Source organism: Telopea speciosissima, chromosome 6 (genome assembly GCF_018873765.1).
Source record: "Telopea speciosissima isolate NSW1024214 ecotype Mountain lineage chromosome 6, Tspe_v1, whole genome shotgun sequence".
NCBI lineage: Eukaryota > Viridiplantae > Streptophyta > Magnoliopsida > Proteales > Proteaceae > Telopea > Telopea speciosissima.
This window is the reverse complement of record NC_057921.1, coordinates 61180712-61208086: the sequence shown is the minus strand read 5'-3', so window position 1 is coordinate 61208086 and position 27375 is coordinate 61180712. Positions and strand designations below refer to the sequence as shown.

General features: G+C 39.5%; 3 protein-coding genes across 3 annotated transcripts; all 3 read left to right on the top strand.

Annotated features, from left to right (window-relative positions):
• The first annotated feature begins 463 nt into the window (after positions 1-463).
• On the top strand, positions 464-1467 carry LOC122666016 (probable carboxylesterase 8). The gene has a single exon (XM_043862131.1). The coding sequence runs from the start codon at positions 484-486 to the stop codon at positions 1465-1467; it is 984 nt and encodes a 327-aa protein (XP_043718066.1). The 5' UTR covers positions 464-483.
• Positions 1468-7564: 6097 nt separating this feature from the next.
• Positions 7565-8554, top strand: LOC122665078 (probable carboxylesterase 9). The gene has a single exon (XM_043861141.1). It carries the CDS (start codon positions 7600-7602, stop codon positions 8551-8553), a length of 954 nt encoding a protein of 317 aa, XP_043717076.1. The 5' UTR covers positions 7565-7599; the 3' UTR covers position 8554.
• A 4508-nt stretch (positions 8555-13062) lies between these two features.
• On the top strand, positions 13063-27331 carry LOC122664447 (UTP:RNA uridylyltransferase 1-like). The gene is made up of 6 exons (XM_043860258.1): positions 13063-14562; positions 15670-16044; positions 20915-21138; positions 21292-21355; positions 24956-25152; positions 26896-27331. Exons 1-6 carry the CDS (start codon positions 13198-13200, stop codon positions 27104-27106), a joined length of 2436 nt encoding a protein of 811 aa, XP_043716193.1. The 5' UTR covers positions 13063-13197; the 3' UTR covers positions 27107-27331.
• The last annotated feature ends 44 nt before the right edge of the window (positions 27332-27375 follow it).

The following is a 27375-nucleotide window of genomic DNA, read 5'->3' as shown; positions in this document are numbered from 1 at the left end:
GATCACATGATGGACATGATGTATATTCATCAGATTGGAATCCACTTCACTTCACCTACCAACCCTACCTACCAGATAGTCTCAAGTATAGTCTTAAGTCTCAACACCTTAATATTTTCCTATTTGGTTCCCTTGATCACTAATCCTACGGTCGACGAAGCTCATGCCAGATTGTAGCTATAGAAGGCGTTCATGACATTAGGTAAAGCCTATGAATAGTAGGTGTGGAGGAATAAAGACGTGAACATATAGGTGGGTCCCAAAATTTGTTGTCGTTGGATTAGAAGTTGCTTACATGAAAAGGCGGGACCAGATATTATACCAATCTGACGTTCACGAGAGAGGTTTTTTCAGGTGCGTGTGCCATTATGTCTTACGTGTCACATGTAGTATAAAGTCCAACTCTCACGGATTGAAGGTGGAAGACTGGAAGACTGGAAGACTGGAAGTAGAAGAAGAAAAAGAAGAAGAAGAGGCAGAGTCATGGCGGATCAATCTACGCCAGCAAGCTCTGTTGATATCTACGCACTTCTCAGTCTCCGCAAAAACCCTGACGGAACAATCACTCGACTCGCATCCCCAGTCCCCGAAGTGCCAGCCACCGGTGACGGTGTCGATGCCGACGTGTTCACGAAAGACGTTCCTCTAAATACGGCCAACAACATCTCCGTCAGAATCTACCGCCCTAAAAACGCTACCAAGGGTTCCAATCTGCCTCTAATAATCTACTTCCATGGCGGTGGTTTCATCCTCTGCAGCGTCGCTTCTCTACCTTTCAATGAAGTATGCATCCGCATGGCTCGTGAACTCTCCGCCATCATCGTCTCCGTCGATTACCGTCTTGCTCCAGAGCACCGCCTCCCCGCGGCCTACGACGATGGAGTCGAAGCAGTCCAGTGGGTCAAGAATCAAGCCTTAGATCAATCCAACGGCGAGCCTTGGTTGAGGGATTATATCGATTTCTCAAAGTGTTTCATGATGGGCGGCAGCGCCGGTGCGAATATTGTGTATTATGTGGCATTTCGGTTGTGGAGTTTGGGATTAGATCAACTTCAGCCAGTGAAGATCAGTGGATTGATACTGCACCAGCCTTTCGTCGGTGGGGTCCAAAGGAAAGCATCAGAGCTGAGAAAGGTAGACGATCCGCTGGTGCCGTATCCGTCGACGGATCTGATGTGGGAGTTGTGTTTGCCAATCGACACCGATCGTAATCACGATTATTGTAACCCTATGGTGAAGGGGTTATCAGAATCGGAAATCGAAGCGTTGAATAGCCAGAGTTGCTTGGTTTGCATCGGTGGAGAAGACCCGTTGTTGGACCATCAGAAGGAATTTACGAAGATGTTGAAAGGGAGTGGAGTGAAGTTCGTGGAGTTCTACGATGAAAAGGCTTGTCATGCTGTCGAATTCCGTGAACCACAAAAGTGTGAGGGTCTGTTCAAGGCCTATAGAGAATTCATCTACTGATCGATCGATCGATCGATCGATTCTACTACTACTCCTCCTTCTTCTCCGAATACTAAATTCGATTTAATTGGTGGATGCTTCTCGAAATGATAATTGGTATGGTCCATCAGTTTTTTTTTATCTTTGACTCTCTTTACTCTTTCATTTTTACATTTTTACATTTTTACATTTTTTTCCTCCCTTATCAAGCCTTGTTCGTCTTTGTTATCTATCTCGATTCTCGAGTCTGCTATAAAAGTCTCTTCTAATAGTCTCTTAAAAAAAACATTAAAAAAAAAGAAAGAGAATTATTATGCACGTGTAACGAAAAAGCGTTTTTTCAAGAAAAAAGTGTAATGAAAAAAGCGAGCTGCTGGAGACCGTGAAAGGGTTCTTAGCCGTTCACTTCGGTTAATCTGTCCTACCCAATGAGTGAAATGAAATAAATCAAGTAACATTATGTTTTGGGATACAACATTCATTGATTGATTGGTTTGTAGGGAAGGACCCTCCCTATTTCTTTCTATCTCTCTCTGTATTGCTTCCTTTTTGAGAGTATGCGCAAAATCATCAAGAGGGGCGAGATTTTTGGGGGTTTTTTTTCAAGAGAATATTATTAAGCCTCATCAGGTAGCAATGGCTATAGAAGTAGAAATATCTCCTTAGGAAATGAAGATATCCATAAGGGTAGGCAAATTTCCATATACCAATAGAATGGACAATAATACTTTATGCTCTATAAATATGGAGTTCGATTCGTCTGTACGTACCAACAGGTGAATGTATATGTGAGAGTCAACCACCTGTCTTATTTTTGACATTTACAAAAAAAGTAAAGGTATTTATGAAAACAAAATTAAAATATGAGTGATTCTCACATGTACGTTCACCTATTGATACTTGCAGATCATCCATTCTCATAAATATGACGAAAAGAATAAGAAACAAATTTAGTCAGAATTTCTAAATTTGTTTCTTAACTCTTCCACTACCGTGGATATTTCCACAGAAGCTGGACAAGGCACAAATGTAGCGCCCCCAAATCCGGGTGAGATATGGGTGCTGGCCCTCGCGGGCCGCCGTGTGATAACGATCGATCTTCCATCTCACTTACATTTAATTCATTGGCAGCGGATAATCAATCACTCAAATATCATTGAATTGCAGTGGAAACTAAGCCTATATCACCTCAATGCACAGCGGAAGTTATTCATTCTAAGTAATTCTGTCAATGACCGAAATCTAAAAAGAACTTCATTCACATAACCATAGTCTAAAAACCTCTTACTTAAGTCATCACACAACTTGTATCATCATAAAGCATTACATCCCATTCTATTCTTCAAATTACATTAATGCTACTGACCACCAACTATCACACTAAAACTCACCAACTGACTTGAATCATAAAAAGAAAAGAAATAACTCTAAGCGTTATTAAATCAAGGATCCACTACTCAGGAATTATCAAGTATTTTCCCCTAGCCTTCTTAACGCACTCCGTACAGTGACACTCCATGTGAGCCTGCTCTGCAACTGTAAAATATTGAGGGGTGAGCTCAACTAGCCCGTGAGAAGAATACAGTCATATTATGATGCAAGAAACATGGATGATAGAATCTGAACATATTATACATTTGATCATAGATATATAATCATGCATGGCATTTGAAAATAACACTAAAAACATGCTCAATGAAAATATAGTACATCTTTTAATTCTTAAGATAAATCATTTAATTAATTTGGTCTGGTCATTGTGAACTACCACTCGTACGTAGAAAGTGAGGTCGTCATAACTGCCATAAACTTAAGGTCTACTCCTGATTCCAGGCATCGTAACCCTGGGGAGGACCGCCATATCACTGAACAATGGATAATCTACCCCTAGTTCCAGGCATCGTAACCCTGGGAGGGACTAATCTCATTGGTATATAAGGGATAGTCTACTTCTGATTCCGGGCATCATAACCCCGGGAAGGGCTATCTCAGAATATACTATGTCTACTCCTAGTTCCGGGCATCGTAACCCCAGGGAGGACATCTGTCACACTAGGCATGATCTACTCCTGATTCCGGGCATCGTAACCCCGGGAAGGATCACACTCTAGCATCTGTACACCTCATCCAGTACCTAACCCCTATATACTATCGACTTCCCCGATTTGACTTTGGTTCACCCAATCAAAGAACCATTATTTTGTTTGTTTACTTGTAGTGCAGGATCGATAGAGAAAAGGTTGAAAGGGGTAGCAACTCTCCTAGGTCCCTAGTAAGCAGTAGAGAAGCCCTTCAAGGCTTGCCCAAGGATTCATCAAGGTTCATTAATGGAGTCTCCTCCAAAATAGAAATCAATAACATATTCTCTCTGTCTTCTCAATCCAATAGAATAGCCATTAACTAGCTATTGAGCTCACGAGATTACAAGAAGAATAGGAAAGATACATAAAATAATAACTAGATAAAGCAACTAACATAAAATAATTACTAGACATGCAATCAGCAATAACATAATAGGGAGTTAGATAGGAGCAGCAATAATATAATAGGAAGCTTAGTGCTGAGGTAGATGGGGCGTAAGCATCTCATGGACCCTTCTGGAATGCCAAAGCTATTTAGGATGGTTGTGCGACTCAAGTGTTCCTCTTATAACCATGGGGTATATGGAATAATCAGGGGTCTCTGGTTCAAACATGGATTCAAGTCGGAGATCGGTTTAGCCTGTGCATAGCACGGAAGTTGGTCTGGATTATTGAGTATTATACATACAGGGTGCTAGGCTATATTCATTTAAAAATAGGGTATACTATTTAGGAATGGGATCACCACCACCCATCAATGACACCAACATATTAAATAATGGGGTGATGTAATCATCATCCAACAAACATTAAATGAAACCAATGTAAATATAACATAGTAAGGTCATGTAATACTATTCATCATAAATATATATATAAAGTATTAGATTTGAAAAGTATCCACTACTAGCCTTATAATATATAAAATTAACAAATATGTTGAAACCAATACTATTCAAGAGGGAAAGCATTCGGTTGTCTTAGGCTTGGTGACTTAGTCACCGCGGCTTGAGAAGATGACCGGAGTCATGACCAAGGTGAAAAGAATGGGAATAAAACTAGTGGGTTTATATATCTGGTCCATTATGATCATATGGGCAGGGGTATTTCATGCTCAAGGTTGAGGACTACAGAGGCTAAGGATACCTGAAACGTTAACAGGTGATTTCGTCTTCCACGGCGAAGCTGGTTCTGGACAGTGGAGTCTTGCACCGCAGCTGCTACGTGGGCGACAGCACCTCCTCTTTTTATTCCAAAAGCAACTCAGCTCCCTCAAATTCTTTTACACTTTGACCCTATTCCACCTCTCACCTTCGTCTCATTATTTTGTCTCACTTTCTCACAAACTACCTCTTCTTACCATCTCATTCTCACAATCCACTCTCTCTGCTAATGGCATGAAGATCATTCCATTCCCTGCCTTAGCTTTATAGACTCTCTCTTACTCCTGTACGTTGGAGGGGGATGATGGAATTCGAAATGGGAAGTCAAGAAAGGATGCTCCGGCCAGTTGATTGAAGAAAATCAAAACAGAGGGATCCTACCCGCCGCCTACCTATCACATAATGCCGACGCAAACGGGAAAAAAATGAGGTGTAGAACTCGCGTGAATCCCGGATGACTTTGGTTCTGCAGAGAATTGGTTCAAAAATAGGGGTTTACTGTATAAAATGTATATTTACAAAGAATAGACAAGCATGGCAGAGATAATCATGCGCAGTGGTTGGAGAAGTTCTCTCAACGGAGAGGATCGTGGTTGCGAGATTCTCTCGACAGAAATATTGTTGAAGCTTTAAAGAAGAAGAAAACAATGAAGGGACACACCCATGTGACAACTACATGTGTAGATAAAGAGAAGTGTATTTAGATTTGGATGTTGAAGTTGATAATCTTGACTTTTGAACCATATTCATTAATATATCTACCTATTCAACTATTCAGCTACATGACCCATTCTCCCTTTTTGTTGAAAACCCTATTTGATGTATTAAATATATATATCTATAATGCATTTATGTATATAAGAATATCTCGAAAACTAAAATTCGGGGTATCACAACAAAATTCAAGCAACTAGTCAATGAGAAGTAGTTAGAGTGAAACACTACGTGAAGGTAACCAAAATGGAGAGTAGCTCTTATGGCTAACCGAAGGGCAAGGGCCTCACCCACAACTACTAAAGAAAGAGTCACATGGTCTCAATGGCAATCAAGCATAGCTCTCACTTATCGTTCAAAATAATACACCCTAGATTTTAATCTGATTGAAGAAACAACATCAGAGAACACAAGGAAGTTCCCCACAGGCTAGCCAAAAGAGTGAGAAGTGGGACCATTGAAGTGATGAGGAGGCAAAGAACCAAGGATCAGTGAGAGGGCTTCCGATTAACATTAATTTCTATTCACAATAGAGATCCTGGAGATGAATGGAGATAAGTAGGCTCTAAAACATTTGCAATTCATCATCTTCCAATTCTCCCAAGCATTCATAGCATGTGAAGTAAAGAGTTTCTGTTGTTCTTTCTTTGTCAATCCAAGAACTTTACTCCATTTAATAATTCAGTCATAGATATTCATTGGTTGGCTAGATGAGGATTTCATGATCACACAAGAAGCAAACCAGGCTTATTGAGCTAAAGGGGCAATCCAAAAGCACATGATCGATGCTCCATAATCTCAACCACTTATCCACATTTTAGGCAAAGATCGGATACACAAATATTTTTTTCCTTTTGAGGTTCACCATAATTCCTAAAGCATTCAAGCAAGCCTTCCAAAGGATAAAGATTGCACTCTCGGGGGTTTAAGAATTCCATATGATTATCCATACCAAACTAGGGATGTTGAGCGAGTGAGGTAAAAAAATGATCCCAACCTGTAATTAAGCAGATCTGCCAGAGGGGTGATGGGGGTAGTCGGTTAGGGGTGACCTGAACAAAGAGGTACTCTTGGGATTTTAGAATACCCTGTGAAAAGGAGAGGTAGAACTTTGAATGTAGGGGAGTATCAGAAAAATAAATAAATTTAAAGATAAGTGCATTTGAATAAATATAGGACCAGTACAGGAGAGTGATGGTAATTGCCCAAAAAAGATTGATCAAAGTAATATGTACATGTTTTCTTTTTTGTTACATGCGTTACTAATTGGACCATACATTCCACTATACAGATCTCTGGACTCACACTTAGGTACACCACATGAAAGGGTGACAAGGCAATTTCGACCATAGGATTTCTGCGGAATGATGTAAATTGATTTTATATTAAACTTGGGAAAAGGTTGGGTATGCTAGTGATAAAACGTAAGCTAACCCTTTATGTGTCTATCTCTCTCTTCCTCCCTTTGACGGGTAAGGAAGTCATTTCAAAAGGAAAGAGAGAGATATAAACACATAGAGTGCTAGCTTACGCCCTATTTATGGCTAGTATACTCATCCCTCTCCCATTAAATACCCCATGTATTGACATTTTACTTTGTAATTTCACTCTTTTATTAAATGAAGGGGACAGTTTTTATATACGACTGTGTAAGCCCTACATGAGAAATGGTGGGAGTTTCGAACCATTAAATATGGGTGGGGGAAAACCGTCTCTTACTCAGACCAGTTCAAAAAAGAAGAAAGAAAAAAAAAAAAGTGAGTAGGACTCAAAGAACTCAATGGTAGGAAAAGGGACGGTTAACCGTCTCTTACTCTAACCCGATGAAAGAATAAGAGGACCGGGAAGAAGCCTCTTTTTCTGTTTTGGGTGTTTTGACGTTTGGGAGACCAACGCATAACTCGCTTTTCCTACCATTAATCCAGTCCGCCATGGCTCTATGGTTATTTATAAACGGAAAACAAGATTAATTGAAGACCATATTCCAGCAATCCCTTTCCTCTCTCTTGACTCATCTCTCTCTCTCTCTCTCTGTAATGGCCACAGTGCAGCAAGAACCCTCACACACAGATCCAACAACAACAACAACAAGAGTCGGTAGTCCTTTGGGCCGACCCAACTCAGACGGAAACGCAAAGATGGAAAAACAATTAATGAAACCACATTCAGGGTCTCACATTAATCCTTATGAACACATGAAGATCCAATTCAACCCAGATGGAAGTTTGAGACGATTAGCAGAACTCCCTACTCTTGAAGCATCCATGGACGATCCTTACGGGGACACCAGAGGCATTCTAAGCAAAGACGTTACCCTTAACCCTGAAAAGAAAACCTGGGTTCGTATCATCCGCCCTAAACCGGACCATCTCCAGCCCGGAATTCGCCTCCCTCTAGTTTTATACTTCCATGGTGGTGGATTCCACACCTTCTCCGCCGGCACCGTCTTCTGCAACAATCTCTGCGAACGCGCCGCCCGATTAGTACCTTGCATTGTCGTGTCCGTGAGCTACCGTCTCGCACCAGAGCATCGTCTCCCCGCCGCTTACGAAGACGCAGATGATGCGTTGATGTGGGTGAAGCAACAAGCCTTGGACACCATTAATGGTGGGGAACCCTGGGTAAGGGAATTAGCTGACTTTTCTCGTATTTTGCTTTTTGGGTGGAACAGCGGGGCAAATATCGCGTTCAACGCGAGGTTACGAGCGTTGGATTTGGATCTTGGACCACTTAAGATCCTCGGTGTTATGATGACTCAGCCTTTGTTCGGTGGGGAAGAGAGGACCCGTTCTGATCTTAAATACGCCGATGATCAGATGTTGCCATTGACGGTGAGCGATCTGACGTGGGAGATGGCCCTACCTGTGGGAGCCAATAGGGATCATGAGTATTGCAATCCATGGGCCAGCCCTGATCTCATTCAGAAGCTGAGGAAGATGGGGAAAGTTTTGGTTAGAGGGTATGGAGGAGATGTCACCATTGATCGACAGAGAGGTTTGGTGGAGCTGTTGGTGAAGAATGGAGTTAAAGTTGTGGCTCACTTTGACGATGTGGGTTTCCATGGCATCGACCTCATTGATTCACGGAGGGCTGTTCTCACACTCAATTACTTGAAAGATTTCATTAATTCTACCTCTTCCAACTCCTAGTACTCCTCCACCCAACAGCCCAGAACGTTCCAATTCAATTGAATAAAACTGAAGTTATCGGCCACGTACTCTCCGATACCAATTATTAGTCTTTCAGATCATGCTTTTATCGCTAATTCGCTACACTAAAATCAATTGGTGATACTGAATCACAAAACAAACTTTATTTCTTAATTTATGCAAGGAAGACGGTTAGTCCAGACATTGACCTCCTAATCGCAACATTCTTTTGCCTTCTATTGCCCCCATTTGCAGTCCATCTCTTCTTTAATTTATTCTCTCATTTTCTCTTCTCTAATGTAGTCTCTAATTTTCTTTTTTCTAATGGCTAATACAAAATCACTTTATAAAGAAGGAGGTCTCAAGGATGGATAATTTTTACATCTACGTGGAATGATGATTTGGTCATTTGTAATTTTTTCCTTCTTCCCTCCCCCCCCCCCCTCCCTTTCTACTAGTGGTTCATTTTCTTCAAGGACTATGATAGCATGAATCATAATGAGCCATTTAGGAAGTGGTTCAACCTCAAACTTCTTTCAAATTTTCTCAAGTCCCCCACCCACTTGGACCCAAGGTTTTAAAATTTGGAATCGGATTCGGCATCGGTCCCATTGATTCCCAATCAATCCTGCCCGTCGATTTCAAGTCGACTCAGTTGATTACCCGATTCCAATCCTAGTTTAAAACCATGCTTGTACACATATATCCATCCATAAGTTTCAGTATTTTCCTAGTGGCAACAGAAAGCTTTTGAAACAAAATGGAAAGTGAAACCCAATTTGTTCAACAATACCTACAGATAGGTATGCTAATCTTGAGTATTCACACCATTGGGCTTTAGATTTTTGATAAATTAAATTGAAGTGACACTAATTGCCCAAACTAATCCAAAAAACAAAAAACCCAGCCCAAGCCTAGCCCATTTGTGTCTCTACTCATATCAATTGAGGAGATAACTTCTATTCCAAACTTATTTCTCTTTTCAATTATGTACCCTCCTATATATTTTCTAGTTCTCCATGTATTCTAAATTTTAGATTTTAGATGTTTTATTTTGAGACTTGAACAACTCCATTTAAGCTGACCAGGACCAGGACTTCCTAGTATGGTCTATAGGAAGAAAAATCTAGCCCAAGCCCAAAAAAAGGGGGGGGGGGGGGGGGGGTACAGGCCCAAATTGTATGAATGCCCTAACCACTAGCGGCTTATGTTAAACTTTCAATAATCAACAATGGCATTGGGATAATTTCTTGAAAATTTGGCATTGACATCTAGGTACTTACATGCTTAACAAGGATTGACATCTAGGGCGCTAGACCCAATCATGGATCTAGGTATCGATATCAGTATCGTATCGTCCGAATCAATTTATACAAATTAGTATCGTTGGCTGATACTATACTATTGATTGATACAACAGATATCAACAGATATATACATATTGGCCATTTTTATAAATATCTAATTTTTTTTAAAAAAAAATTTCGACCAATATAGTAGACGGATACATTGGCCTATTCAAAAAATTGATTCTAATAGCTCGTATCGAACCGATATAGTATCCACATATTTCTATTATGTCAATCTTAATCACTGTTGTTGGAATTATGGTTCTTATTTATAATGACAACTATAGGTCTCATGATCAAGTATATTTAAGATTTTATTTATATGGATTTCTCCAATGCTTCTATGTTGGGATTAGTTACTAGTTTTAATTTAATCCAAAATTATATTTTTGAGAAATTAATCGGAATGTGCTCCTATCTTTTAATAGGTGAAAAAAAACTCACATGTTTGGTTCTGTAGTAGAGATGTAATGTACAAATCCCCATCAGTTATAACCTAAAAGAACCAGATTCTATAAACAACATAAAGGAGTACTGAAGAGAATATCTTATCAAGACAATCATACTTGTTTCAACAGATACGCTCTTCAAGGACTTGCATCATTCAATTTCAAGATATCAGGATTGGGCTTGGGTTAAAATGAAACGTCAAAGATGATTTGATTTAATGTATATTACTCCCAAATAAAAAAAGAAGGATAAAGTACACGTATCCCCCTAGAATACACCCAATATTCCTCGTACCCTCCTAAGCGGTTCAATATTTCGCATAACACCTCTCAATATTCCACGTATCACCTCTGGTTTACACCCCAAATGCCAGATAGGTGCAATCCGTTAAATTCCACCGTTAGACGACAATATTTTAACCATTTTACGCTTTGTTTCATTTTCTTAAATCTGAAAAGACTTAAATACCCTCACGTATTTGTTATCCAAACATAATCTAAAATGATCAATTTACCCTTTGTTTTATTTTCATAACTGAAAAGACCTAAGTACCCTCACTTATGTATTACCCTAACCTAAGTTGAAAAGACTATTTTACCCCTAAACTTTTGTTCCTAAAACCAACCCAATCTAACCTTTGAGGAAACGAAAGCTTGGGAGGAACTGCTGCTCCGGCAAGGCGTCCATTAGTGGTGCTCCGGCGACTTCCTTTCTTCTCCGGCTACAATCTAACCCAGATAACTCTTCTCAGCTTCTCCTTCTTCTACTTCTTCTATGCTCTTTCTTCTCTGAACGATCTCTGTCTCTTCTTCTCCTTCTTTTGATTTCGTTGTTGAACCTAAAATAGGTAAGCGACTCTGCAATGGGATGTTGCAGCAATTAAAACAATGGGATGTTGCAGCCTGAATTTAATTGAACCCTAATCAAAAGGGTTTTCGATTTGGGGTTTTCGAACCCTAAAACAAGCTGGATCTCAAGCCAGGTTCTGCAATTTTATTTTTTTTTGATAAGTTTAAACTTCATCAGTGAGGCTGTCTACTCTATTATACAGAAACGTTAGTTTAAATTGGCAGATATTAGTTTTCATTGGCATTCATACTTCTATATCTCACTTCAATTCCTTACTTCTTTTGATTGAGAGGAAGAAGATATAGAGAGGAGAGAAGAGCTTATTGTTTATAATGATCATCTGGACTTCTTGGTCGTTGTCTCTGTACTGTCTATATAACCATTCTCTTTTAGCTTTTACACAAGGATGGCATGGCATGGCATGAGCAGGGAAGGGGAACTATTTCATGGGTAGAATATTAATGATGTTAGTGGGTTGGAATACGGTTCTTTGTATACAAAACAGTTCTGTATTATGCTGTATTGTTGCAGCCTTTATTTTGTGCTTCAGTTTAAAGGCAAGCATAACCAAAGAGCTCTCTGATCTCATCATTTCCTTCCTTTCTCTGTTTTTTTAGGACCCCTCCCCTGTTTCATAATATCCCTGACTGCCCAAGTGAGCATAACCGTATCTAGTTTACTTGTGTGGCCTCTTCTGCTTTGCCTTCTCATTTTAATGGTTCCATTTGGCAAAACAGAAGTGAAACAACCACAAGACTATTGACTTAATGGAAGTCGGAGAAGAAAGGACGTAGTCGGAGAAGAAAGGAAGTCGCCGGAGCACTACTAATGGACGCCTTGTCGGAGCAGCTGTTCCTCCCAAGCTTTCGTTTCCTCAAAGGTTAGATTGGGTTGGTTTTTAGGAACAAATGTTTAGGGGTAAAATAGTCTTTTCAACTTAGGTTAGGGTAATACATAAGTGAGGGTACTTAAGTCTTTTCATTTATGAAAATAAAACAAAGGGTAAATTGGTCATTCTCGATTAGGTTTGGACAACAAATAAGTAAGGGTATTTAAGTCTTTTCAAATTTAAGAAAATGAAGCAAAGGATAAAATGATCAAAATATTGTCATCTAACGTTGGAATTTAAAGGATTGGACATATCTGGCATTTGGGGTGTAAATCAGGGGTGGTACGAGGAATATTAAGGGGTGGTATGCGAAATATTGAGCCGTTTAGGAGGGTACGAGGAATATTGGGTGTATTCTAAGGGGGTACATGTACTTTATACAAAAAAAGAAGTTATTCTTGTTCTTGACTTCCAAACATGGCTTCGACCCCTCTTCAAGAGCCTAGTGCTCAGGGAATGTCAGGGGCATCCAAGGGCTGGATTGTACCGTATCGCACATATTTTGATGTGTATCTAGTTAATCATCAAGATGTGTGTGGCACAACCCAATCGCTGAATCGTCTGTGGGCTCGGGCTCCCCGGAGAGAAACCGGATAAGTCACTGACGTTTGGGGAGAGGGAAGGTTCTTCTTCGTGACCAAGGATATCATTCTTTGGAAAAGTGACAAAAGAAAAAAATGAAGGGAAAGTTGCAGTGAGGTGGCACGTGAGACTATTCTTGATGGTAGTTGGATTGGAATATATACTGTAGTCCTGGAACTTGTTCCAATCCAACTGTAATTAGGAATTGAGTCAGGGAACTCGATTGAAAAGGGATCTTGGGAGATCAGATATGTTATCACACATTGTCCCGTGCCGTGCGTTGAGCTGATCAGATGTCCCTCCTCTCCTCCTCTGTGAGTAATTCGAGAGAAAGAGGGAGAGAGAGAGAGAGAAAGAGGAGTTTAAGGAATCTTGGAATATCAATCTGAGTGAGAATAGGAATATGGGGTATCGTTGCGTTGCCAATTAAGGTTTTCGAGTTTGGTAATGAGGCGTCTTCTCTTTGTTTGCTCACCTTCTTAGATTAGACCTTTGGACTCCTCCTCCACTCATCCACTAACCACCATGACCAGCGGCGGAGGCGGGGGAGCGTCGCCACCTCACGCTAACTCCGGTGGCGAATTCCTTCTTCAACTCCTCCAAAAACCCCACCAATCCCAGACGCCTCTTGGATCAGCAGCACTAACTTCACCACCACAGCCAACGAACGCCGCCAATTCTAGAGCAACTGCGGTCCCATCTCTTCCCGTTGATTCCCGTGACCTTCATAATCACTACCATGATCCCGCCGTTGCAGCCGTGGGTCCTACCCTCCCTTTCCCAACATGGCTCTCCAACGGCCATGACCTTCGTACAACTCCTCCTTGGCCGCCCAACTCCAACACCCATGCTCCCTACCCCTCTAATTTCCTTCTCCCGCCCTTGCCTCAAAACACTTGGGGTCCCCCAGGCGTCCCTCCCCATGGCATCGACAGGCTTGATCATCACCAAAGCTCTCATTTGCCTGCAAGTCATCGTTTCTTTGTCGACGACTTTCAAAAATTAGGGCTTTGGGGTAGTCCCGACGGTGTTGGAAAGCCAGAGCTTCTGAATCAGCATCAGCAGCAGCAGACACAGCCGCGGGAGAGCACGCTAATGTTTGGTTCGTTCCCGTGTGACCTGAGCAATAAGGGTCTTCCAAACGGGAATTGTTCTCAACCACAGATTCGAGGAGTCGATAGGGCAAGTTTAGAGGCCCAATTCAGTGCTCAGAAGGAGCTGGAACGTAAAGTTGGGGGCAGAATCTCTGATGGTCCAGAATTTCACTCTTCGTCTCCTCTTCAGTCTAATTGGAATTGGCCATTAGATCGCCAAATACATTTCCCTGGTGCCAAGCAAGGGAACTATGCACTTCCCGAGCAAAAAAGAGAAGGAGCTCCCTGGGGGAAAGAGCAGCCTCCTGGGTTTCAAAGTTCTATTCTGCCGGAGCACAGGCGAGCACCTCCTGGTTTTCCTCACAAGCCTCAGGGCCAAGGACATTGGGTATCTGAGGGCCAGGAAAGTCGGGATGAATTGAAACACCTTATTCATTCCTTGTACAATGAAGATGGGGTGATGAGAAGACAGGCCCCTGAAGATCTTGGAATCCAAGGTGATGCATCTCCTAGACTGGGACTCACTACTCAGCTTGAGCGCCCTGGCCCACCTACAGGGAGTAACCTACATTCTGTTCCAGCATTGGAAATTGAAGAATCTCTGTCGAACTTGCATTGTCAGGTTAGTGATGAAGGGGGCACCCTCGGACTTCTGAGGCCTGGCCAGAGGGATAGGAATGGGGTAGTGGGTGCAGCCTATGGAAGGGATCGTCTACGTGAACATGATATTTTGGCTGAACAGCATGTGGGTTCTTTGATGCATAAGGATGGATTCAACAACAATGGCGTAAGGAAGGTTAACTCACTGCACTTTAAATATACCAGTTGTATTGCTATTGTGACATAACATAACATTCGATAGTAAGCAGAATTTGTTGGTAAGTTGATGCAAGGATAGGAAAAATAAAGCAATCCAGGGAAAGGAATTGAAAATTGAGATTAATTAAATAGGTTAGTTTTTCAGGTCAGCATGAACTTTTTGAGTGACATCTTCTTACCTATGGTGAGTTTAGCATCATCCAGTCTAAGATTTCATGTTCTATGTCATGTCTTCTGGTGAATTTAGATCTACAAAATAGAGTTCAATGAAGTCTTATCTCTTGTAAATGGGTAAAAAATTGTTAAAACATATGGATCCAGTGGACTAATTTAAAGGACTAGTAAGTTGGCCCATCCATGCATGTGTTTTAAAATCATGGAACTAGTGTAGCACTTGCATCTAGAGATACTTGACGTGGGCCTTATCCTTAGAGTCATGTATAAAATTGTATTCATGGAGATGGAGCATCCCAAGCTATCCCTTGGGTAAAGGAGAGAGACCTTTGGAAACACTTCTAGATTACCATGGAAAGGAATTCAAAAATGTTGGTTCACCCTACATCTCTTCTAAGTCAAAATATATATTTTTTTGTTCACCGTAAAAAATCTTTTAGTTTCTTGGGGAATGTAAAGGAGGTCACTCTTGACAATATCAAATGATGACCAGCTGCAAAAGAATCTGGAAGAAACGATTAAAAAAAAACCCAGTTTTTTTTTTCATTGATATATAGAAACACCACCTTATTTCTCTCTCTAAAAGTCCATTTACTCTGAACTAACATTTTGTACTAGAAGATAAATGCACAAAGAAGATGCTAAGTTGGCAACTTTCTAGCAAAAAGAAGATGCTAAGTTAGCAAACATTCTAGAATCATATTGCTTGTTTAGAAACAAGACAATATCAGCAAAGCTTGAGGAGAATTATTTCGACAAGGTGGTCACTGGTCCTGGTCGGGCTGATGTTGGTGTTATTGATAATTTATGTCTGTATTGTGAGTGACACTAGTGGTACCACTAATATTCCTTTACTTTAATAAGATAATCGTTTTCCTTTCTGATTTAACTCGCTACTTTTTGTGACCAGGACTTAAGATCAGATATCTCCAGCTCCAGGGGATTACGTGTACCTGGCCAGTGGATCAGGAACAAGAAAAGAGAGATCTGTCGCAGTGACATAGACAGATTAAATGCTCCTTTTCTTGCAATTTATGAATCTCTAATACCAGCGGAGGAAGAAAAGGCCAAGCAGAAGCAACTGATGACTTCGTTGGAGAAACTGGTCAACAAAGAGTGGCCTAATGCCCAGCTGTATCTTTATGGATCATGTGCTAATTCATTTGGGGTCTCCCATAGCGACATTGATGTTTGCCTCGCAATTAATGATACAGATATTAACAAGTCTGAGATCTTGTTGAAGTTGGCAGATATTTTGCAATCAGATAATCTCCAGAATGTGCAGGTGAATAGAATATTTTGCTTTATTTTCAGTGTTCCATAATGGAGTTATCTGGGGATCCATGTTTCATTAACAAGAGTAATATTTCATATCTTTTTATGTGCTGCTTGAAGAACAAAACTAGATACCTATGCAATAAACGAAATGCTATGGAGATGCCTTGCCTGTCCACCTTTTCCAGTTTGGATGTCATCGGCAAGTCAAGCCTCTTAGAGATTCTAGTTTTAATTTTTATTTTAGGATTGAATTAATTCCTAATAGACGGGAAGGTCAGCGGGGACCACTTGGGGGATGTGTCTCTTCCACATTGGTGTTTAATATATGCTTGTTATCCATAGGCATTTGGAAAATCGTATTTGTGATAAAAGATTCTAGATTCGGGAAACATTTTATTAATTATTTCATCTATTTATTAAATGTTATGGAATACAACATGAGGGCCTTAGGAAAACCACAATTCAATAGAAAAAGGTAAACTTTCTGCGAATTCTATTTATTTATCAAATACTGTTGCAATAAAATAAGGTAAATCAGCCTCTAAATCATCAACATAAGTCAGTCCTCATTGAGACAATTTCTGTTGCGCATTTCTTCTTGTGCTATTTCACTACATCTGCAGCTGGACCTTTTCATAAATGTGTGTCCTGACATATGGTTTCACTTTTCACCAGATTAAGTCTTGATAGATAGTATAACCTGTTGCAATGTACTTCTGTTAATTGGTGCCACAATTAATCTTCATTGTACATGACAAAGTAATGGGATAAGGCCCAACAGCAACTAGGTTCAATATCCCACCCTCAACAGAATTGTAGGACTCACAACCAGCAAGCTAAACACCGCAGATAATCCCCAATCTAGGGTTCAGATTAACCCCAAATTTAGACCAGATATAGGTAATTAACAGGACTTCAATCACTCAAAGTAGGATGAAGATCCAACAGTTCGATGTTATTTACCAGGGAATGAAAATAGAGACTAACTTTCAGAATTAGAAAGAATAGTATATCTCCAATCCACGTGGCAGAATAATACAAGAATATGGACTCATCACTCTATGAACAGATCATCATATGTTCAAATCAGTTCAATCCAACGGTTAGATGCTTCAGATAAGCTCTACCCAAAAATAGGAACTTAGTCTCAGATTTAGTATCCACCAAAATCCATCAATCCACAGGATAGAGTGCTTCAATACTCCAGTCGAAGAACAGGTAGAACCAGCAGTAAACAACTTCAAGAAAACACTCCAATCAGATGGAAAGATAAGGTATAACAATGCTTTGATGCTAGTATCCATCAAAATCCTCAATCCACAGGATAGAGTGCTTCAATACTCCAGTCAAAGGACAGGTAGAACTAGCAGGAAACAACTTTAAGAAAACATTCCAATCTGATGAAGGGTGAGGTATAACAATGCCTTGATGCCGCAGGCTAGATAATGCAGAAAACGGTAAACCACAGCCTTGTTTCTCAAGCCCAGAAACCAGGGTAATAATAGAAGATGTAACATACCAGAAAACAGTCTTCTAATGGTAACATAATCAGATCAGAGATCACTGTTGGTAATGGATGCATAGACCTGATAGATGAAAAAGAAAACTAACCAAAGAAGAAAGGTATGGTAGAGCATCTCACCCCAACCTTGCTAGCTTTACACCAGCACGACCATTAGTGTCTCTCTAAGGTCTTCTGTCTCTCACAGGGTTCCTGCATCTCACAAGGAAAAACATAGCACAAAGCCATAGAATATTTGTTTGTCTAAATTGTGGGGTGTGCGTAGACAGCGGGCAGCCCCTCTTTTATTTATGCTTTGCAATATAACAGCCAGAATCTTCTCCCTTGCATGGAGAACGGAATCTTTACAAAATATTTAGCTTCTAAACACAGCTCAAAATAGAAACAACCATAAAGTAGTAACTAATACTAACATAAAAGGAGACTAAACCAAATTAGAAACTAAATAAAAAGTAACAAAAGATCTCCCACGCAAGGTTAGGCAGAAATAGTAGTAGTGGGCCTCAAACCTGGCCCAAGAGTTGGGCCCATGGAGGGCTGACCCAATGGGGCTGGCTGCTGGTCGGGTGGGCAGCATTATGCCTGTGCATGTAGTGCTTGGAGTACCTTGGATCTGAATCTGCATCACAAAGCCATTCTTTCTTTCTTTCTTTTTTTTTTTTTTTGGCTTGAAATGGGAAAAGGAAAAGAAAACATTTTAAGCTGATCCTAGATGTCATTCGATGTGTTTGTTTCTTATTTTGCTTTCCTTAATTGCTACCTTTTTTTGGCTCAACACCTTATTTATCCTTTGGTTCACTGGCAACCAAATATATTAACTGGAAAAGCATAAGAGTGTTATAGCTTTCAGAGTGAGAGGGAACTAAAAAAAAAAATGGAACTGAAATCTTTTTTGATAAGTAATCTTTAGTGGTTTATAGAGGAAAAAAATTGTATTACAACCCTCCAGATGTAATCAGTTGGATGAGTTATCCCAACACAGACTTAAACCACACAAGAAGCTACCAACAACTCACATAGTTAGAGCATTTGTATGACTTAATCTAGCATGAATCTTCTCCTGTTTATCAAATCATCAGTCATCTCATTATCACTTGGTAGAGATAATTTATCCAGGCTTTGAGTAAGCATATGAGAAACTTCTATATCACATAATTATGATACACATACTGGCTGCAGTCACCACTTATGTTATATATTTACTAAGGAATAGGTCATGGTCTCAACACTTCTATTGGGACCTGTACATCATGCAAAGAAGATGGTGATCCATCAATGGATGGGTGATTAGCTCAGTTTTTGCCTAGGCCGAAAGATAAACTTGGATGACCAATTCTGTAAATTCATGGGTTATTGGATGATGAGTTAATTCACGAAGGAACCAAAATAATCATGTAGCAGAGAATCCTTTGATATACTGGTTTTCTTTATGGGTCAAAGTTTGAGGTGGAGACCTTTCATTGGTTATTTGTGATCTTCTGAACATGTGGCAGATGGTAAATTATGTGTGTTCTGCTGCTCTTTGGGCACAGAACTCAAGTTGTTTTGAAACAATCCTTGTTAATTTATGCATTTCCAGCTTAACAGTTCAACCTTTTTTGTTTTTTTGCTTTGTATTATATCAAATCTGTCCTAGATTGTAGGATCCAGTCTGATCACAACCAGGAAAGTTTTTATAGGATGAGGCAACTATCGGTTTCTGTTTTTTCTTCTCATAAAACTAAAGTTGGTGGTTTTTTAACTTGGTTTATAGATTGGAGAAATGTTAATTGTGGGTCATTAGTGTTTTTGGACTGATATTCATTGTTGAGCAGGACCCTAGGCTCTGAAGTGAATTATTTGTGCCACAATGTGATTCATTATAATGATTTGGGGTCCTTCGGGGGGAGAGGCTGTCAACCGAAGGCCTTAGTCAATATCTGTATCTCCCTATTTTTGTGGGAGTATAGAAACGTGATAGTATGGCAAGATCAATTTTCAGAATTACAAGTTGTGATTGAAAAGATTACAATTAAAGTGATGCATTGGGTAGCAGAAATGGTCGGAGTAGTGATGGACCCTTGTGGCAGCCTCCTCCTGTTAGGACATTTGAGTTGGACTTTGATGGTTGTTCTATAAGGAATTTGTGTTTCTGAGGAATCATTAAGATATAGGATGGTTGTAATTGGGACCAATTAAGGAAAGTGATTCCACTTGGGGCTAAGTTGAGGTCCCTTCAAGTGGATTTGGAGTTTTCCATTTCAAAGTTGTATCTCCAGATCCTTGTGGATAGAAATTTGTCCAGTGTCATTGGTTGGAGGAAGCATGATGATTCAGAACCATTGTGATGTTCACATTGAAACCGATCATTAGATCTTGTGCATCCCAGTTGAATTGCTCATTCGCTTGGTTTCCAAGACCGGTGAATCAATGGGCGGATAGTTTGTCTAATCAAAAGCTGATCTGATCAGATTTATGTTTTCAGGATAACTTACCACTCGTTATTTCTGATTTTATCACAATATCTGTAATGCTTTGGGGGTGTTTGTGGTCACCATGCTGCTGTTATGGTTTGGTGGACACTTGAAGGCTTGTGAACTCAGGCAATAATATGTAAGCTGTTTAAATCTTGTAGAAACATTGATTCTTGCACATCATGTGACATAAATTTATGGAGAAATTTATTGAGCACAATGGTTTCTATGAATTTGGTAAGATTCTAGCCCCTTTTTTCCCCTTCAATATTCACGTGACTTGCTTATTTTCTTCTCCCGCAATTTTTTTTTTGGGGGGGGGGGGGGTTGTGGGTGGGTGGTGTTGGGGGTCATGATTAGATTAATTAATTTAAGTGAAATCACTTCCTACTTCCCAAAAAACTGACATGCTTCTGAACGTTCTTGCTTAGGAAGTTATTTTGACCTTGATTAATTTATTCATGTAACTGAAATCTGCCTAGTTTACTTGAATGGCTATGAGGGCATGACATGTTATATATACTGTTAAGTTGATGAAGAAGAAAGGTCAGTTGTAGATGAAGATTCCCCCTGTGCCCCCCTCCCCCCCCCACAGGGACACTTTTTTCTCAATAAAGCTTTGCAGAATGAATGCTTCAACTGTGTGGAAAAACTGTAATAAGCCATTCTCATTTGTTTGTCTTGGAAGTTCGAGACATTTGGTTTGACATTACTTCTGACCATCAATGAATGTGATATTATCCTTCTCTATTTGCTACTTACAATTCCTGTTTAAATATAGCATCCTTTGGCTAGAGATACACTCAGCTATTTAAATTTGTGATTCTGATATATGGCCTTGAAATTCATGTACAAGTTTCTGTACTGGGTTACCTATTTAAATTCTGTTGCAATGGCTACAGGCTCTGACACGTGCCAGAGTCCCTATAGTGAAGCTGATGGATCCAACAACTGGAATCTCCTGTGATATTTGCATAAATAATGTCTTGGCTGTGGTTAATACAAAGCTGCTTCGAGACTATGCACAAATAGATGTCAGACTGCGGCAATTGGCTTTCATTGTGAAACACTGGGCGAAGTCACGGGGAGTCAATGAAACATATCAAGGAACATTATCTAGTTATGCGTGAGTATCTATGACCTGTTCTACCAAAAAAAAAAGAAGAAAAATTGTATCTATGGCCTGATATCTACTCCTTGTAGGCTGACAGGATTTTTTGTGCACCTGCCTCATACCTTTATAATTCCAGTAAGCTGATAATTGCAATTACTTTTTCAGATATGTTTTAATGTGCATCCACTTCTTACAACAGCGTAAGCCTGCAATTCTTCCATGTTTACAGGTATTCAATATTATATTTGTTTGGCTAATTTTCAACCTTAGAAGAAATTGATTTTTTTTAGTACTTGATACTTTAATTTTACGTGTGCTACACCTAAATACCCCTGTTTATTCTGTCAGTGGATTTTTTGCATGTTGTGTAAGCATGCCTTGCTGTTAGAAGTTAATGGATTAACTGTTATTCTCTAAAATATTTGCTTCATTATGCTATAATTTATTCATTACTGTTCCATAAGGTCAGTCATTCATTGCAGGGATAATGACTTTACTGTTGTTCTTTGCATTGTTCGCTTAATCTGTTTAAACATTTATCCTACTATAGGATATCCCCCTGATGCGATCCAGGGTTCGGAAACCTGTTTGGGTTCGCTGTGGGCGCAATAGAATACTAGCAAATTCAAATTTAGAGTATAATGGTAAAACAGTAAATATTCTTTGGCTTATCAGGGGGAGTTGCAGTCTGATAAATAACCAGAAATCTTAAGGTTCTACTTTGTAGACAAGGATGTAAAAGGGATTAGCATTTATTAAGCAGGGATAAACTAGGAATACACACAAAAAAAAAAGGACAGAAGAGATTAAAGACAAAAAGGAAGGTTAAGATGGGAAAGTAACTTAGAGAAATTTGATATCAAAATGGCGAGGGGAGTTCGTCATCTACCTCCAGCCGAAACCAGGGGCGAAAGACCAGAACCTTACGAAGGACGGCTCTCACCCAACAGTGCTCCGATGGAAGCTGAGATGCTGGGACAATCTCTATATACCACAGCCCTACGACGCCCAAGTCATAGCCCAATGAAACAGCAAACGACCATTCAAAGAAAGCTTCCTGAAACTGCTAGTGGCTTAGTTGTCAAGGTGTCACCTAGGCGTCCAGGTGGATTTTTTGGGGTTTAGGCGATTGTCGCCTTTGTGGTATCGAACCAAGTTTGGCCCTTATTCATGCCAAATATCATTTAAGTAAATGAAATAATTTCATTTACTTGAGATAAAAGGGCATACCCAGTGCACGAGGCTCCCATCACTGCTGGGTCTGGGGAGGGTCATAATGTACACAGCCTTACCCCTGCTTTGCAGAGAGGCTGTGAAGCAAATAAGTAAATACCCCCCTATTTGAGTTAAAAAATAAAATTCCAAAAGGATAAAAAGGCAACCATCCAGTTCAAGAACAAAAACTGGATTTTCGGCGGCAGGTGAAATAATTTCAACTTTCTAATGTTTGGGGGGGGGGGTTCTCAAATTAAAAAATTCCATAAATCTTAATATGGTAAAACATTGCTAAAAACCAAAAGAGCGGTAAAATATTCATTTGTTTTGATATTTAAAAAATATTTTCATTCAGAGTGATTTTGATAGCATTCACGCACACCAAATTAGGTTTGACTGTAACATAACTCCTTCAACATAAATTAGATTTAAGCAATCTTGGATTTGTTGGAAAGTTGGTTTGTGCTCTACCTAATAACAAAAAGTCTCATGTGAAAATAAAATCATGTGACCAGTTAAATATCTTAGAGAACAAAAACATTTCTCTAAATCGAGAGCAGTTTAATTACTTATAGATAAGATCATATTTTCTAAGAACAGTAGAAACCAAATGTGAGACTAGGTATACCATGACAATCACCAATTCCAAGAACAGTATAAACCAAATGTATGGTTATGATTGTTTCAAATTTCCAATAGCTTGCTTCTTCAATTCTGCTGTCTTCTAGTTCTATGTTGAATTTTTGTCTTGATGTGGCTGAATATTGATTTTTGATAGCTTGATGTGACTTAATGTTGATTTTTAATGACTTGATGTGGCTTAATGTTGATTTTTGATGCTATAAGGTATATATTGTAGTATAATAAATAATGTTAGAAAAGAGAGGAAATAAAAAATATCACTTGGGCGCCTTGCCACCTTGACAACTATGGCTAGCGGCAATAGGTTTAGTACCAGCTAGTTGCAGGTTATGATTCTCACAACTAGGGAGGGGTTTTGGGGTTTGGATTGCCCTAAGTAGGTGATATTAACCCTAAAGTATGAAGAAGAAAAGAGAAGAGATAAGGGAGATCAAAGCAAAGAAGAAGGGACTGCTACCACCATCTGGAACAGAGTAGGAAAACAGTAATAAGTAATAACAGCTAAGAAGGAGAAGGAAAGAAAGAAAGAAAGAACAAAGAAGATAAGGGAAGGAATTGTATCTGAGAAAAAAAAGGAAGAGATGAGGGAAGAAGTATGCCAACAGCAGGCTCACACAGCACGATACAGCAACTCAGCCAAACTCCAATCCATTCAATTCTATTTTTTACTCTTCCATCATAGTACATGTATATATAAAGAAATGTCCTAGCATATTAGTAGAAACCCAACTCAAAATGGAAAGTAAACAAACTAGGAAACTTAAATTGGATACTACTACCTTCCTACGTATCTATCGCCTATATAAAAGAATTAAATAAACTAAATAAAAGATTACATAATTAATCAATCTCTACCAGGCCCCTTTTGACCAAAAATTTGGGTTGGGCCGGTTGTGTCTCAGCTTGGGTCTCCATAGTGGTCGTTCTGGTCCAAACATGCTAATGCAACTGCATCACACCCGTTACTGTACTGTTTGTTGTTGTTCATCACTTTGTCTGTAAGACCCGAAAAATATAATCTTGTTTGTCTGTTTAATACTTAATAGAGAATTATAAAGTCATTGTTAAACAACAAACGAGTCAGAGATTGATATATTGGGGGGGTGGGGGGATGGGTGGGGAAAGACTGAAGTGGAACATGAGAAAAACTGTCAAGTATTTATTTATTTAGTTATTTATTTTTTGGGGAGGGGGGTTTGTATGGTGTAACCTGGATTAGCTCATTTTTCTTGTGACTAGAGTATGATCTATCAATGGGTTTTACCATCCCATAACCTTGAGATGCAGTAAAAGTAGGTTCTTATGGTGTTATTAGCAACTTGGTTATAGGCAAAACGAACTTATAGTTTGAAGGCCCCACCTAACACTGGATCCCAATCTGCTAATCATAGAATACCTATCAAGTTACTGGGGCCTTGAACTTGTAGAACAGTCTGGGTGCCCAGACCTGGGATTTTGTCTTTTAGTGAATGAATGCTTTTCTAATGTAAATAAAGGAAAAATAATGAAAAGGAGAAAGGTCAACAACTGCATAGTTTGGGCCTTGTTTCAACTTTCAAGTATGTCTTCAAATAGAGCTGATTGGAGGGCAAGGATTCGTGTAGCCGACCCCAGTTAGTTTTTATAAGACTGATGTGTAATTGTTGCGTTGTGTTCATTTTCTTTTACTTTTATTATCAATATTTTGTCTTCGCAAGGGTCCATGTAGCCGACCCCATTTAGTTGAGATAAGGCTTGGTTGTATTTTCTTATATGTATAGTAACATATGTTCTGTCATGATTTCTTGGTAAAGTTATTGGTTGCTTAATCACACTCTTTTCTCCTGCTATACGCATTTTGGTCTTTGTGACTACAGTCATTAGGATTGTTATCTGTACTGACTTATGATCTTCACTGTTAAAGAGATACTTATTTCCTGTGAGTAATTGGTGAATGTCTGAGAGTCTCACCTAACTGCTAATTTTATGCCAGGGAATGAAGGCGACATATGCAGTGACAATAGATGATATTGAATGTGCGTACTTTGATAAAGTAGATGCCCTTCGTGATTTTGGAGCACAGAACAAAGAAAGGATTGCCCCTCTGATATGGGAATTTTTCGATTATTGGGCCTATCGGCATGACTATGCAAATGCTGTTATATCTGTACGCACAGGGAGTATCATCAGGTGGGTTACTCCTTTTTATACTTTAGAACTCTAATTACATTCAAGCCTGCTATTTATGCACATATCAACTTTGTTTGGGGATGTAAACTGTCAATCTAAGATGATGACATCATGGCTTTTAGTTAAAAAGCACTACTCTTGTCCTTTGACTTTCGATGAGGTTGGCTACCTCTCTCCCTAGCTATCTCAAGTAACTTGGGTTCTGCTAATAGCCTTCACTGCATTGGAGAAAGTTCTGGGGTTTTAATTTTTTTCCAGTAGAACAGTTTCCCATTCTCCCCTGCATGTATAGATCAGTAAGGCTCCATTTGATTGCAAGGAAATTAAAATGAAGGGAAATGAAAAAATTTCAAATCTAAAAAGGAAAGTTTTGTTATCATTATCCAACATCATTTTGTATAAATTACTTAAATTTCGTACCATATTTAGTAATGTTATGTTTTGGATGTAATTTTTATTTTACTTTTCAAATCGAAGGGATTTTGATGCCAAATATTCCCTTTAATTTCCCTTGCAACCAAACGGAGCCTAAACGAAATTCCTTTAGAAAATTTTCAATCGTTCATAACCATTCCTGCTTTGACTCAACTTTTGGTAAAACTGGAGTACTGGACCCAACAATTATTTGAGGTCATCAATATGTATCCTATCCTGCCATTATACTTATCTAGGATGCCCATATCTTCCATCAAGTGGCAATCACTTGTCTGTCTGCACTACTTATTCCAAATTACTTTTGCTCTTCCCCTTGTCCTTAATGCCGTCAAGTTGCACCATGTCACTAGAGATACTGTACCATTTCACTAGTTAATTGACCATAGGCCAAAAATCTCATCTCTTGGTGGATTTGCAAAACCTGTGAAGAAACTCTGTTTCAAACTCAGTCTTCAACATCTGATCAAACTGTGTTCCTGACCTGGATAGTTTGATCTGGAACCTGGTCACCAAAAATTGTCTACAGTTCAATCCCCTGCGGCCTACCTGATCATTTGTCTTCTATAAAAGATTCCATTGGCCATTTTTTTTTAACCAAATGGGTTTGAACGTGTTGGATGATTTTGTTGACCTGGGATGCGGTGAGGGCAGAGCAGGGGTAAGGCTGTGTACATTGTGATCCTCCCCAGACCCCGCCGTGTCGGGAGCCTCATGCACCGTGTACCTTTTATAAAAGTATATTGTTGCTGTGAAGAAATCTTATAGTGAAGCTGTACAAAGCATTAGCATCCACCACTCTACATCCCCACAGTCTGCTTCGATCTCCTCCCAAATACTCTAGGATGACCCTCTTTTGTATCACATTTTTAAACCTGCGTTGAAATCCTCCTAAGACTCCCCTCTCAATTTGTACATGGTCCTGGCCCAGCTGATCAACAATGAACCAACCTTCAGCAGAATTTTTCCTCTACTCAACCCTTTCCTTTCTGTTGTCCCAACCCCCCCCCCCCCCCAAAAAAAAAAGAGCCCTTTCTTTGTAACTATACAATGATCTCATTCCCTCCAACCACCAAATTACCCGGGAGGATTGCCTTCTCTGTAAAACTTACATATATGTCATTTCTTTCATTTTCTCTTGATAATCTGTCTCTAACCCTTTCATTAAATAAAAATATGTTTTTTGGGTTCTATCTAAAACCTTAGAAGAAAAAAAAGAGGAAAATGATTGTTGAAGTTGTGAGCTGTTCCATCCTACGGAATAGTTCAACATGTAGCTGATGTCTGATGAAACTATGTTTGTACATACAGTAAGCAAGCTAAGGACTGGACAAGGCGAATTGGGAATGATCGGCATTTGATATGCATAGAGGATCCCTTTGAAACATCCCATGATCTTGGTCGAGTTGTTGATAAGCACAGCATAAAAATTCTTCGGGAGGAATTTGAAAGAGCTGCCAAGATTATGCAGTGTGATCCTGATCCTTCCGTAAAGCTATTTGAGCCTTATGTACCAAGTTGACCATATCGTTGAGATTGGGCAGTGTTTTTCTGTAATTATGAGCTACGAAGTGTGTAGAGTCCCACTCAATTATTTGATATAATCTGTTTTCCTATGTTTTTGTTCATATGTAATTTAGAATATTAGTTTGCCCTTGGTATCTGCCCTGTAAAGCAAGTTATGGTTTTGTAGAACTTTCTGCTCTTTTATCTCTTAAATTTTGGGGTTTTCCCTCAGAATCTTTGGGACTGGTGTTACGGCTCTTCTGGATTCAGAGTTGGGTAAACATT